Source organism: Sinohyriopsis cumingii, chromosome 4 (assembly GCF_028554795.1).
Source record: "Sinohyriopsis cumingii isolate HCF-2022 chromosome 4, ASM2855479v2, whole genome shotgun sequence".
NCBI classification, from domain to species: domain Eukaryota; kingdom Metazoa; phylum Mollusca; class Bivalvia; order Unionida; family Unionidae; genus Sinohyriopsis; species Sinohyriopsis cumingii.
The window spans coordinates 72,558,560-72,573,630 of NC_142964.1; the positions used below are offsets into that span (position 1 = coordinate 72,558,560).

The 15,071-nt window shown below is 36.9% G+C and overlaps 1 protein-coding gene across 1 annotated transcript in view; it reads right to left on the bottom strand.

Moving 5' to 3' along the window:
• The window catches only part of LOC149801439 (insulin-like peptide receptor), a 184,381-nt gene that overhangs the window by 105,135 nt on the left and 64,175 nt on the right, over nt 1–15,071 (bottom strand). Inside the window, exon 2 of the mRNA XM_089955571.1 lies at nt 4,597–5,130. Coding sequence (XP_089811697.1) covers nt 4,597–5,130 — 534 coding nt within the window. The remainder of the gene's footprint in view (nt 1–4,596; nt 5,131–15,071) is intronic.

Below are 15,071 nucleotides of genomic sequence, written 5' to 3' on the forward strand. Positions count from 1 at the left end.
TCATGCCAAAGAATACGAACTATTAATTGATGTTACCTTGAAATAAATGTTTTAAGACAAGAACATTTTAATAATTAATGCCAATTAAATGAAGATATTAACTGATTTAAGTTATATGTAGCTTTCCTACTATATACACATATACATACACATCTCACAAATATAGCCCCCCCCCCCCCCCGAAAGGCCACCTGTCTTATAAGGCCACTTTCCCGGTGCAGAAAGGGTGGCTGTATATGACAGGGACCCCTGTATTCAAAACTAATAGCTTTTATCTGTATACTAAAACTTCTCCCTAACACAAAAGAGCAATCACATTACCGGTTTCTGTATAAATGAAAACATAATTTTTTTAGTCCTTTTTCAATTTTTTCAGACATTTTAAAGATCTAGAAAAGCAATTCTCAAATTTTATCTCTTCCTGCTTTCCAGACCAGCACAGGAACCCTGTTAAAGAACCATTAAAATCACAAAACAAAACATGAATTGTATACAGCCACTGCCCACACCTCCAACTAAGATGCACAATTGAAGGATTCACGTTAATTTCAAAACACTGAAAAATCAACTGAATATGAAATCACACATTATATTCTCAAGCTGACCATTTATTACTCCATTCAATCCCTCGTATAATATTAAGCAATCCTGGCCCCTTTATCAAATTGTGTGTGTGTGTGTGTGACTGCCCCCAACTTTTCAGCTCTAGAGACAGACTGTTGTAGCTGTGTGGGTTGGGCAACAGCTACATTGGGGAATTTGCTGGTACAGCAAACAAACAAACATCTAGGTTACATATTTACTTAATTCAAATTCAAAAGCTTCTGCCTCTGTATATATATCAGCCTAGCCAACTTCACAGGAGACATCCTAATATCATATTTCTATAACTGGCTTGATTGTTTCTGGTACAAAGATCTGTGTTTCCTACATTAAAACTAAACATTCGATATCTCACTAATGAGTTGTCTAGTAGTTGATTTGAAAACATATAAATGATTATAATATATCTGATCAGACTCGCTCACTTTCAACCTCATCCTCAAAATATAAATGTTAAATAAATGTAGTTTAAGTGTAAGGGTTGGCAAAGATTGTCAGAGTTCAAGTATAAAATATCTATTTCTTTAAAATCTATATTTAAGATACTCTTGCTAATTAGAGAAACTTAATCTACTATCTTGTCTCTAATATTATCAGCATTTTCAAAATCTAAAAGTAATTGTAAGTCCTGTAAATAATCTTTTAATTAATTTGCATAAACACAAATTCCTGTTCTCACTTACATAGACCATAGAGATAGACCTGTTAAACCAAATGATTAATGGGGGCCCCGAGTGGTCTAAAGCGCTCTCCATTACGGGTCACTGCCATCTCACCTCTGTCTGCGTGGGTTCGAGTCTCAGATTCGGCCAGTGTGGGCATGTGAGAAAGCCTGCCAGTAGCTTCTTGTGGGTCGGTGGTTCTTTCCGGAGGTTTTCCCAGGTTCTTCCTCCACCTTTAATACTGGCCGCCATATATAGCCTATCACGTGCTGAAAAATGGTGTTAAACCCTACAACAACAACAACCAAAGGATTAATGTCCTCAGGCTATGGGGTGAGTGTGCTGTAAAGATCATGCTTGTATTGTTTTGGAAAATGCGGATTCTATTCAACATGACTATGTACAAGACTAGAAAATTGTAAAACAGTTAAATCCTATAAAAAGTCCCTACTACAAGACCCTGAACCTCTACTACTTAACATGACAGACTGCTTCTTTAAAATATTCATATATAGTCAATCCAATAATTCTTTAGAAAAAAAACATAATTTATCAATTGACTTCATACCTAACCCATTCATATCAGATCTTTTTATTAAAAAACTCTAATCAGTAGTCAGAATTGGAAGGTTTTATTGTTTTCACAGTACTGGAACATGTGCAACAAGATTTTCTGTTTTTGGTAGATTTGTATGACTTTATTCCAGAGTTAATGGCAACCTGTAGGATTGTTGTTGTTGTTCTGGGGTTTAATACCACTCTTTCAGCACAAGACAGGCTATAATTGGCGGCCTGTATAACTGGTGGTTGAAGAAAACTTGAAATCCCTGGTAAGAACCAACAACCCATGGGGAAGCTACTGGTAGCTTCTCACACAGCCACATTGGCTGAGCCCAAGCCTCAAACCCATGTGGACAGGGATGAGAAAAAAACTGTTATGAGTGACCTCTGCTATGAATAACTGCCCGTCATTTATGACCACAATCGTAAGGCACGGATCAATTTTATTACATAAACACACTGCTGTCAGCAACCACCTGTTGAATGTGACCAGCAACCAAGATGACTGGACAAAATATGCATTCTGACACTGCTCCTAACAAATGCATCGCAAAAATGGGGATATACACCATGACCTTTATTTAATCCTTTGCAGCAATGGCCACTTATACTGTTCTAAAAGAAAAACAGGAAGCTACTGATATCTGAAATTTTACAAGTCATGCATGTCGTGTCATGTATTGTAGATTGTAAAACTAAAGTACATGCAGATTGTTCGAACACTATACAAGACTGTATTGCAGAATACAGACAGACACCAATGACTATTATGTAATCATTTGTAACAATGACCATTTGAACAGTAAAGACTGTTCTGATAATAAAAAAACATAAAAAGGACACAACGAAGGAGCCTGGCAACCAGTTTATAAATTTGGCATGTCAAACATATTGTGACATTCGTTATGGATGTAAACCAGGGTAAGGTACACATTGCAAATTGTCATTGTAGTGCTGAAGTGTGTGTGTGTGTGATTAGGATCTTTAACGTAACAATTTTTCAGTCACATCGTTACGATGTCTGCAGTGTGGCAGTTTATAGTGATGTCTAGCACTGGGGCATCATGCCGCAGACATGTAGCATGATGTCCCACCCAGTCACATTATCCTGACACCAGGCCGACCAGTCCTAACACTAACCTATTAGTGCTGAGCACCTAGTGTGGCAGCTGTTAGTACCATTTTTGTAGGTCTTTGGTATGACTCAGCCAGGGATCAAACCTACGACCTCCTGCTTCCAAGGCACAAGCTATAACCACTAGGCCACCGGAGCAGTTGTCATCAAGGTAGTGGTCACACACAGTTTGTGGAGTAAATTCGTATAGCCTGGGGTCTTTGTGTATTAAACCAGTGAGTGAGAATTAATTCCTGAACTTGACTTTGTTTTGCTTTTTTTTTTCTACATCACTTTTGTATCTAAAGTTGTTGTTGTTGGCTTTTTTGTTGTTGTAGGGTTTAATGCTATTTTTCAGCACAAGCTATATGTGGCAGCCAGTATAAATGGTGGAGGAAGAACCCAGGAAAAGCCCAGAAAGAACCACTGACCCTAAGAAGCTATTGGCAAGCTTTCTCACATACCCACATTGGCTGAACACAAGACTCGAGCCCACGCAGACAGTGAACTTTTGTATCTGAACAAATAACTAATTTTTGGATGAGATAATTGTTTCTTTTTATTTCATTCATTTGGTAGGGATGCAATTTACATGTATACATTTTTCATATTTCCATAAGCCTGTTCATAATTGTTGTTACTGATGGTATTACAACTGAGCACTGATCATGTTAACACCTAGCACCTCAATAACAATAGCAGAACCTTCAACTAAAATGAGACAAATTTTAACACTGGAGATAATAATGATTGTGATTGAAAGTAATGAAAAAGAGGGGACCAATCGCAAAATTTAGGGTGTAATAAAGGACAAGGAGGAAATTAGAAATGATTTCATATGCTAATATATGTACATCTGATCTTCAAATGTCAATGTGATTTCATGTTTAATGATAGAAGTATATCTTAATTGCTATACAATTTTGCTGTCCGATGAATGCATACAATATTTTAGAAAGAATTATTAATAAAGAATAGTATATATGTACAAGTGGTTGTGGTTATTTTTAGTGTTGAAATTTGACCTTGGAAACTGGTCTTTCTGTACAAACCTGTGATGAGAGACCACCTGTCTTGAGAGACCGTTTTTTTTGTTAGCAGAAGGGGTTGCCTCTCAAGACAGGATTTACTGTAATGTATCATTGTTACTGTACATAGTATTCAGCCAATCTGCAAACATTAGAGACCCTGATCTGCTGTTGCATAATTCACCAGCAGCTCAGCGTCTCTGCCGTTTCTTGTAGTGTGTACATCTAACAAACTGCACAGATCCAGATCTGCTAGTATATTATGCATCAGAGATGGATCCATGCAGTTTGCAAATGGACTCAAATTACAATTAAGTATACAGGCAACCGGTATGTTGATATTGGTTCAAAATGCAGAACCCAGTATAAATAGACCTTGAAAAATCTCAGAACAGGGAGAAGGCAAGCCAAGCAATGTCATACAAGTAAATTTCCTCAAACACCTGTGATGCTCTCAAACACTGAAAAGAAACCAAGCATCATCTTTGGGTAGCTCCAAATTGTAACCGATTTTTATAAAAACCTTTATTGCTCCGTAATTTTTCACAATGATATTACTGGTAATATTATCATGGTACCTTTTCATGTTGTTTTTTATGATAAAAAAAAGGTCAAAAAAAATTCTTACCTAACATGGTTTGGCAATGTTCCAGTGTCCAGCATCTCCTATTACCATCACGACTGAGAGGACAGTCCGCTGGGCAGGTGTTTATACATTCATTGACATCCTTATTGTTCTTGAAAAAATGCTCCGATGCTTCAATTCCTTTCGCAATTCTGGACCAATCTACTGTTTCAATGTAACACAGATATGGGTTCTTCTCAAGCCGAACTGCTCCACGCGTTATAGTTGTCAATTTCACAAGACCTAGTTCCTCTAAGTTTGGCATTTCAAATGCTATCAAGGCATAATTTGAGAACAATTTTTCTCCGCGTATGACAGCCAAGTTTGGAAAGATGTTTCTTAGTGACTTCAATCCATAAACTCTGTATAACAGAAGATAATCTGTGATCTCGACCAGGTCAGGAAAAGATATATTTTCATAATCTTTTGACTTGGCAAAATCAATTAGGAGAATTTGAAGCGGGCCTTCTACAACGGTACAATTCTGTAAAATGATGAAGTTCTCTACCTTGTTCCTGATGTCAATATTACCACATGCTGAAAAAAAAAAAAAAAAACAAATATAAAGCCGTGAGCTTTTTCATTTCTATTTGAACTTCTTCATGCACATGTATACCCATTATTAAAATAAGCAGTATAGTATAGTATGCCTCTTTTTAATTACAAAATGTAGAAGCATGTGCCACCAGTAAGAGAGTAACAGTTAAAATCGAGATTTTTGGCTGCCCTTCATGTGCCACATAAAACCTCTTGACATGCCACCTTGTGGCATGTGTGCCGTAGGTTGCCAACTGTTGGTATAGCAGATAGCTAGAAATGTGGTACAAATGGACACATCAGGCAGATGTAACTCAATTATACATAGCAAAATAGACTATACTGGCTGTAAATGGGGACAGATTTCATCCATATAATTGGCAGTTCAAATGACCTAAATTTGGTCAAAAAGTTTAACTCTGAATGGATATATCTTAATTACGTTTTCATGGTAATAATACATTTAACAGTACATGTATCAGCACTTAAGTTAATTGATTAGTTTTGAGTATCCATATCATAAATTACATATTGTTGTGGCAGTACTTGTTTTGTGACAATCAGGTGTAATCACTTTGTATATACCTCTCTCTATCCCTCTCTTTTTACTCATAATACCATTGTAATTAAAATTATATTAATGAAATTATAATCAATTGTGTTTGTTTTGGGTTTCCATTACAATGTTCTATGGTGACACTGGGATCAGCCAAGTTGTTTAATTTTTGGATTTGTAGTAATAACAGTTCCCAATAAACTTCATTCATGCATCTGAGACCCGATAGTTTTTAATTTCATCCTGTTTTAACACCAAGGTCTGTTGGGGAATTTTTCTCATTCTGACTCCAGTTCTGACACAAAGGGGATTTTTGACTCTCACTTTTGCACCCCAGGGGATACACTGAATAAGTAAGAATTTCACGGGACACAATGGTAGTTTATACTATATAAAATCTGGTTCATCAACATTTTACTTTCATACCTATTTTTAGGGAAAATAGATGCATAATAAGTGTTCCATGAGATGTCAAGTCTCACCTGTAAATACTATTATTTTAACAGATGTAAGACATAACAAGTACTATTTAATATTATAAATGTTCAAGGGATATCATTTTATATTGGGATGAACACAAATTCTGTGGTAATTCCAACTCAACAGAAGCCTTTACAGATCTCTTCCTCTGTCCTGAATGACTTTATCATGCAAAGCATGGTGACTCGGTGGTCAGCATACCAGACTTGTCAGATTGAATACAAGTTTGAATCTTACCATCAGACCAGCCTAGGTCAGCTACATTACAGAGTCCTTGGACAATTTACTACCATTCATCAAATCAGTACTAAATAACATAACGGTGTTGTTGTGCTGTAACACACAAAACCAAAATAACCTTAATTTTATCCCGACCCCACCCCCCACTCAAGGCAAACAGCAACATGACAACTTTGGCAGGAATATGACTGGCAGGAATATGTGCACAGACTTCTGTACTAAGAACATGTGCACATGTGCACTCCCTGAAGTACATAAATTCATCAAAATACACATGTACAATCACACAAACACAATTCCAAAACATTAAATGAAGTGTTTTTTGGCACTGATAAATTTACTGTGAGATGAGCTGTTTGGCAATGAGCCTAAAATGTGTGACAAAAATTCACCACCAGAAACTCACCGGACAAAAAGGTCACATGACATAAAATAACACTTTGCATTTTGTAATATTACAGCTTTTTTATATGACACGACTTCAACTTGTTCATTAAAAGATATGACCATTATAAACATTATCAGATTTTTAATATTCAATATCTTGCACCATGTTGTTTGCATTGGATGCTAGAAACAGTCTTGATGTTCTACATGATGTCCAATAAGGCAGATTCCATATATACTCACTCATAAGACTAGTCCAACTGCAAACATTACAGACACAGATCTGCCATTGCATAATGTGCCAGCAGATCTGAGTCTATGCAGTTTGTTAGGAGTAATCAGAAGAACAAAGAATATAGATCCTGTTATGCAGTCACATTATGCTACAGCAGATAAGGACACTTGTTGTTTACAGTTAAATTCGACTTACAAGTGAATACAGACGGTACTACTCTCAGTAATCTGTCTTCAAAGTCTGTGCTGACTTCATTAACACTGAAGTCTAGACCTAAGTTGCTGCACTTGTCAATGATACACTGAAAAAGCTATTGGTATGTTGTGCAAACTCTTCTGGAGTAAACCCTACACAGCAGTCATATAGTCATTTCAGAATGGGACGTGGTGTTTTAAAGAGTACTGGAACTGTGTCTAAAGAAACAGGTTAAAAAATGCCCGACTCCCATTTAAACAGAGAAATTGATTCCTACCATCTGTAGAGTGTGTAACTGGTGTATCAAATAAAGTTCTCCATCTTTCCAATTAATGTTGCTACTTGATCAGATTGGATGAATTCTATTATCTGATATAGAACAGTTTATGTTGTGGAGAGAGTGTTCAGACACTGGGATCTCCTTCTTATTATGGATATACCCAAGGTGTTGTTTTATTCCCACTTGGAATTCCCTTTTAGTCTCACCTACACATTTATTTGCCACACAAGTGTGAAAGGAAATGACATTTCATGTGGTACAATGACATCTTAATTTTGATTTATAATATATGAGATTTTTGAATGTGCTTCTGATATTTTAGATTTATCCGTTTTCCTGCAGAAACAGCAATTAAAGGTCTTGCAATCGAGTTGCTTTTGTTTGCAAATATTTTCCTCCATCAGGCCTGGGTTATTACAAGAAAACGTAGCTCTTAGTTGATTGCTTAATTTTGGACCATTCCGCTGGGTGAAGTTTGGCTGATTTTGGAATATCCCAGGATGACTAAGGTTGATAATCGTCCAGAAAGGTCTTATTGCACATTGGGGAAAGTAATTATCTGGTATCACACTACTACTTTTTATATCCTTCTCAGATGGATTTAGTATTCTAAACAGGTTTTTGGGGGCTAGCTTTGGATAAAGCTTATGTTAAAATCCGAGCTGGATAGCCTCTTCTATCACAGAATTGGATGAAATTGGAGGCATTTCTCAAAGTCCGACTCTTTAGTACAGATTCGTCTAATTCATAATAATTGACTGTATACAGACTTGATCTTTTACAATGATATGTGTGGTAGGAATCATAATGTAGGTAGCAATGTTTACCTTAAGGTTTACAATATAAATCGAATAATATTTTATTATTTTTATGAATAACTGTATTATCAAGGAATGTGATTTTTTTTTCTCCATGGATTATTCCAGCATAAAATTAATAATTTTATGGCAACTGTTAAAATATTTTTGGACATCTTTAATTCCAACTCCAAACCAGTCCGTAAAATAAAAAATAGAAAAATAAAAGTTTTATCTTGTGCAGCATTTAGCTTTTTCTGTTCCAGATCACCCATAAAAATAATGGCATATGATGGGCTACTTTGGTTCCCATAGTGCTTCTGCTGAGTCACAGATAATGGGAGTCGTAGAACTGAAAAAGTATTGCAGTGTAATACTAGTTTTAAAAAAGCTAACATATTCTGATTGGAGAGAATACTTGGGTTTATTTACTGCTATAGTTCAGGCCAGTGTTTCCCTTTACGCACATTTGTGCGTCAGGGACGCACGCTGGAAAAAATTTATGCACACATTTTGTTTGCCTGTGCATTTTTTTGACGCAAAGGATTTTCATGTGATCAGGATTTATTTAATACCCAATGCATTGGATGATGGATGGCATCGTATATACTTCGATCACAGGTACTGACTGGTTCCCCGCTTTGTTTGCTCCCTGCCTTGTGCTCCTCTATTCGTATAGCAGAGTGCACCGCAGGGAACATACAAAACAATGAACCAGACTAGCACAGGCAATGTTATGATGGAGTAGCTTCCCCATATCTCGCGAGCTCTCACGCGATTTCTATCGAGCTCAGCAAGCTGTCATCTAGATGTTTAACCTCAATGCTTGATGCATGAGAAAGTGATCTCCAGATTAAAATGTCGTGCACTAAAAATCATTAGTGAAGAAAGTGAAAGAAGCAGAACAGATAAGAGTAACTGTGGATCTAACTTTAATGAAAAATGGAGAAAATAATTCTCTTGACTGGAATACGGCACATCCATTAGGATTACCGGTGTGACTGCAAAAGTAAATAATCCTTTCGTGACAGGGTTTTAGAATTTTTAAAAATCTGCCCACATTCGCTACAAGATATCTGGAGAACACAATATAACCCAAGACATTCTTTCACAACAAAGAATCAGTAAACCTGCAGAGACAAATGCATTATTTGGATTACAAAGTCAGTGGGTCATTGAAGATTTTTTTGGTTTTTAACTTTAAAGTTCAAGTGTAACTTATTAGAAAGAAGATGAATCATTATCCTCCTTGATTTTTGGATAAATGTGTTCTAGGATGAAAAAATTAATGAAACAGATGATAGTACACATTTTATGAAAGGCAGTAAATTAACTGCCATTTGGTTAAAAAGATTCATTTGGCTTTTTGTATTGGCTTGTATGTAATGTGTTGGGCTATAATATTGCTTCATATTGATTGTAAGGAGACTGTTAAAAGAACGACTTTAAAAGAAAAATGAACTAATAAAATTATTCTGTGAATGGACAATGCATTTGTTTGTTAATTGTGCATGTTGGTTAATTTGTATGTTAGAGAGAGAGAGAGAGAAAGTATGTTGTGCAAGTTGTAATATCCTATTTCAAGCTGAAAAAGTCATATGAAAATTTGTCAGTACATTTTTGACCTCTGCATTTTTTATTTGACCCCCAGTTCTGATACCAAGGGGTATTTTTTACCCTCAATTTTACACCCCTAGGGGATACAGTGAGTTCAGGCTACTGATGTTAAACCTTTGTGGTTTGGTATATTAGTATACTGAAAAGTGACTTCTATTGTGACCAAAAAGAAATCATGAGGTAAATTATGTACAGCTTAAAATTTTGTTTTCAAAATCCATAATATATGAAGGCATAATTTTTGGCAAACGATTTAACTCACAAACCCATGCTGCCACAATAACACATCACACTTTTCCTCTCTCATCTCCTGAGTGTCATGACAACATGGCACAGATTACCTTGCTTGTATCCCGAGTGCCACTTTTGAATGCCAGTATTAGTCTATGCAGCACAAAGGGGAAAAAAACAGACTCCAATAGCACCAGAAATAGTGAATTATTTAGATGTAAAATGACAAGAATCTGCCACGATAGTAGAAAGTTACCTTACAGACTATGACCGAGTATTTTCTACATCTTTTGAAGAATCGGTTTGGGAAAATGGATTTAGTTAGCACGTGTGTTCATAATTCTGAGTGTGTTCAAATGTATTTGTTAGTTTTTAAATGTTCAGTGGAGAATTCCATGGAAGAAAGGTATGTGAAGGGCAACAAAAATATGCCAGTCTGCAGTTTTCACACGAGGTTAAAGGTTACAACAGACATGACAAGCGTAATTTATGTCTACATAAAATAAAATTATTTCATATGTTGAAGGTTTGAATTATTCAGTGTGAATTTCATCATGGATTTTATGGATTACACATGACACGAGACACAATTTGGCAAGTAAATCATTTTATTTTTACCTTTATGCTTCAGTTTTATCTCTGCATGTTGCATGACATTTATACCATTATGTACATACTCTGATTGAGAATGTATGTGACAATTTTTGGCTTAAATGAAGGAACACAAAGCAAAAAATAACCAATTTATTGCAAGCAGCCCTTCTGTAAAAATAAAAGTGCTGTGAGCAAGTCTCTGGGATACAGATACTGACTGGTAAGGCTAACACTGCTATAATGGCATGCTGTACAGGAACACCTAGCTGCTTGCCTAGGGTTAACAAGTTCATCTATTAAATGCTAATTTTTTCCATCAGTTTCCACTAATAATAGGTCTTCCAGTAATTTTTTCTGGAAAGAAGACTTTTATGTATTTTTGGAAGGAGACAGAATATTGGAGTATGGATTTTGTCATTGATAAGGTTTTGTTATTGATATGGTTACGAAAACCTTATCATCTAATTCCCTTTAGGGGCCATCCATTTAGTATGAACACAAAAATCTGGCAAAGCTTGACCCCTTCCCCCCGTACACATGCCTACTTTTTTACCCCCCACCTGCATACGTACACATGACGCACCCCCCTCCCCCAAATTCTATAGAATGGCCTATATTTAATCCATGCAGAAATGATCAAGGATTAATAATACTAACGTGTTTTATAAAACAGAGACCACCAACACTGAATGTCTGGCTGCATCAAAGAAATAAGCTGCATAACTCTAAGAAGTTTGTCTAGTGTCCGCTAAAATTCAAACGCCTACTGAACCCAGTCGAACAGGTTATGTATCAGACAAATTATTATCGAGGTTTTGCCCCCCTCCATTTCCTATGTGTATGTACATTATCAGTAGATCCCCCCCATAAGCAAGCGTATGCATTTGGGTTAACTCCCCTCCATGAATACATACTAAATGGACAGACCCTGATCATGCATTTGTAGCACAAGATTTTCACCATATAGTGATGCATTTTAGTTTCCTTATTTTGGCATAATAATTCTCGTCATTTAACTCTCATAGAGCGCCATTAATGTAATCACCAGCATTTATGATTACAACTGAAGAGCCTTTTTCAGCTTTTTTACGATAATGTTTTTGCTATTGCATATTTCTAGGCGGGCCTGTTTTGCTTTTATTGTGATCCAGAGGCAACATCTCCTATTTCGGTTTGAAGCTTAACACTGATAATTTTACCAATTTATAGAAAGCTTCAATATATTCATTGTGGTTTGCAAAAGACCGAGTCTCATCATTGGTTTTCGGTGGGTCATGAAAACTGTTTCAGCTTAATTCGTCAAAAGAAGTTGTCAACATCCGTATGAACTTGACAAAGGCCAATTTCCTTCATGGTAGAAATAATAAAAATAGTCCTTAATTTAAGTTTGTGATGTGTCTATTATGAGGAAAACTATCAAGATGTATGACAAAATGAGGAACATGAAGATGATTATTGTGAAGTATTATTAAAATTTGGTAATTTGTTTTGTTTAGCATTACAAAATCTGTGTGTTATCTACACAAAATAAAAAACACAGCACTTACAATTTTCAAATAATAAAAATTACAAGAGTTATCAAGCCAATTCTTCATTTTTACCTCTATCTGCACATAGAAACATTTTTGTTTTTTATTTTTGTTTTAACTGCAATTTTAGCCAAATCCCTGCTGCAAGAATATTGTATCATTTGAAACCAGGTGCATCAACTGAGCTTGACAATAAACACACCAGCTGCAATATTAGGTCTTGACAAATGAACGGTCACATGTCCATAACACTGGTCAACAGTGAAATCATTACTGACTTGAAAAGGCCCTAATCTGTAGTATTTTGGTGTGCCGAACACGAATATAACCGTGAAAAATTTGTATTGGCTCTCGTTTTGAAGATATTCATATACCTCATTTTCTATGTTTCACTGTGTAAATTTCTCCAGTAGGACTGCAACAACATCCGGAATAATGATGTAACATTGCATAATACCATCATGCTCACATCATCCACAGTTGATTGCATCATTTTCTGATGCAATGCAATACTAATGCCATGCGGCTGCTGAAGTAAGTTGACGTCAGCAGTGTACTATACATGTGTAGGCCTATTATACTAATGCCAGGCGGCTGCTGAAGCTGACGTAAGCAGTGTACTATATAAAGCCCAATCAGATAGGTTCAGCATTTAAAATATTTTAGACGTTGTGCGAGACAGTTCAAGCTACTGATACATAAAACTTATTATTTTATCCATTTACGTACAATAAAGAACAGTAATGCCTCGAAAGTGTGTTAATACCGCGGACAATTTTTGCTATATTTGTGGGGAAGTGACATTTGCCAACCAGAAGAAAAGTATCAATTCTCAAGTGAAGAAGGCATATCATCTTTACTTCGGATGCAAGGTTGGTGACCAAGACAAGCCTTGGGCTCCGCATATATGCTGTGCTACATGTACAACACAGCTTTCACAGTGGTTGAATTGCAAAAGGTCATCAATGCCGTTTGCAGTCCCAATGGTGTGGAGAGAGCCAAGCAACCACCTAAATGACTGTTACTTCTGCTTGGTTCCTCCTCTTTCCGGCGGAATAACGAAGCGAAAGAAGTCGAGAATAGTCTACCCAAACATTCCGTCTGCATTGAGACCAGTTCCACATGGTGAGGGACTTCCTATTCCAGAACCTCCAGCAGAATATTCTCTTGATTCATCTGACGAAGACAAAGGTGAGTCGACCTGTTCTTCTCCTGGTCCATCAGCATGCAGTGATCCAGATTTTCACTGTGGTGCATCATCAACCCCACACAGAATAACACAGGAAGAACTAAATGACCTGATTCGTGATTTGGACTTATCAAAGAACAAGGCAGAATTGCTAGGATCAAGACTCCAACAATGGAATCTTCTAGAAGAAGATGTCACAATTACTGCATATCGAAAGCGCCACCAGCAATTGGAGCCTTTCTTCAGAAAGGAAAGTAATCTGATATTCTGTTCCGATATTGAGGGCCTCATGAATGCTTTAAAAATCACTCATGACCCACAAGAATGGAGACTATTTGTGGACTCTTCGAAACTGAGTCTCAAGGCTGTGCTTTTGCACAATGGAAACATTCTTCCATCTATTCCAGTAGCGTATGCTGTCCACATGAAAGAGACATACGATAACTTAAGGCAGCTACTGAATTCCATTGAGTATAACAAGTACAGCTGGCACCTCTGTGGTGATTTGAAGGTAGTTGCCCTTTTAATGGGACTGCAGCAAGGATATACAAAATACATGTGTTTCTTATGCGAGTGGGATAGCCGAGCAAGGGAAATGCACTACATGAGGAAGGAATGGACTCACAGGCAGAATGTAGCCATTGGAGAGAAGAATATCCAACACCCAGCTCTGGTTGAGGCTCAGAAAATCTTGCTACCACCCCTTCACATCAAACTAGGTTTGATGAAGAACTTCGTGAAAGCCATTGACCGGACTTTGCCAGCATTCCGATACCTGCATGAAAAATTCCCTCGACTCAGCGAAGCAAAGATTAAAGAGGGAGTTTTTGTGGGTCCTCAGATTCGAGAGCTTTTCAAAGATGACCGGTTCAACAACTTGCTGGAAGGTGACGCGAAACAAGCATGGAATGCTTTTCGCCTAGTTTCTACAAACTTCCTCGGAAATGTTAGGGCAGAAAACTATAAGGAACTAGTAGAAGACATGTTGATGAAGTATAAGAAACTTGGCTGCAATATGTCTCTAAAGATTCACTTCCTTCATTCCCATTTGGATTTCTTTCCTAGCAACTGTGGTATTGTTAGTGATGAACACGGCGAACGTTTTCATCAAGATATCGCAACAATGGAACAAAGATACCAGGGAAAATGGTCCACTACAATGCTGGCTGACTACTGCTGGACACTCCTCAGAGATGCTCCCGAACAGCTGTACAAGAGACAGGCGAAGAAATCTAAGATGTAGTCAATGACTTGATTTTTTATAGGTAGGCTATTACAGTTGACCTTTTACTATTGGAATGCATTTCGTTATGTAAACATTAATTTCTTGCAGATTACAAAAAAACTAGAGCCAACTTTGCAATTTGACTGTCATATTCGTGTTCAGCACATAAAAATTGATAAGAATTGACTAATTTTATTTCAGTAACATGACTTTTGTAAAAATTTGTTGTCCAGTGTAATTGCTGTTATTGGCTGCACTGGAAGCCAGGGATATGTACACCTCTCACTGGCAGCCAGGGATATTTACACCTCTCACTGACAGCCAGGGATATTTACACCTCTCACTGGCAGCCAGGGATATGTACACCTCTCACTGGCAGCCAGGGA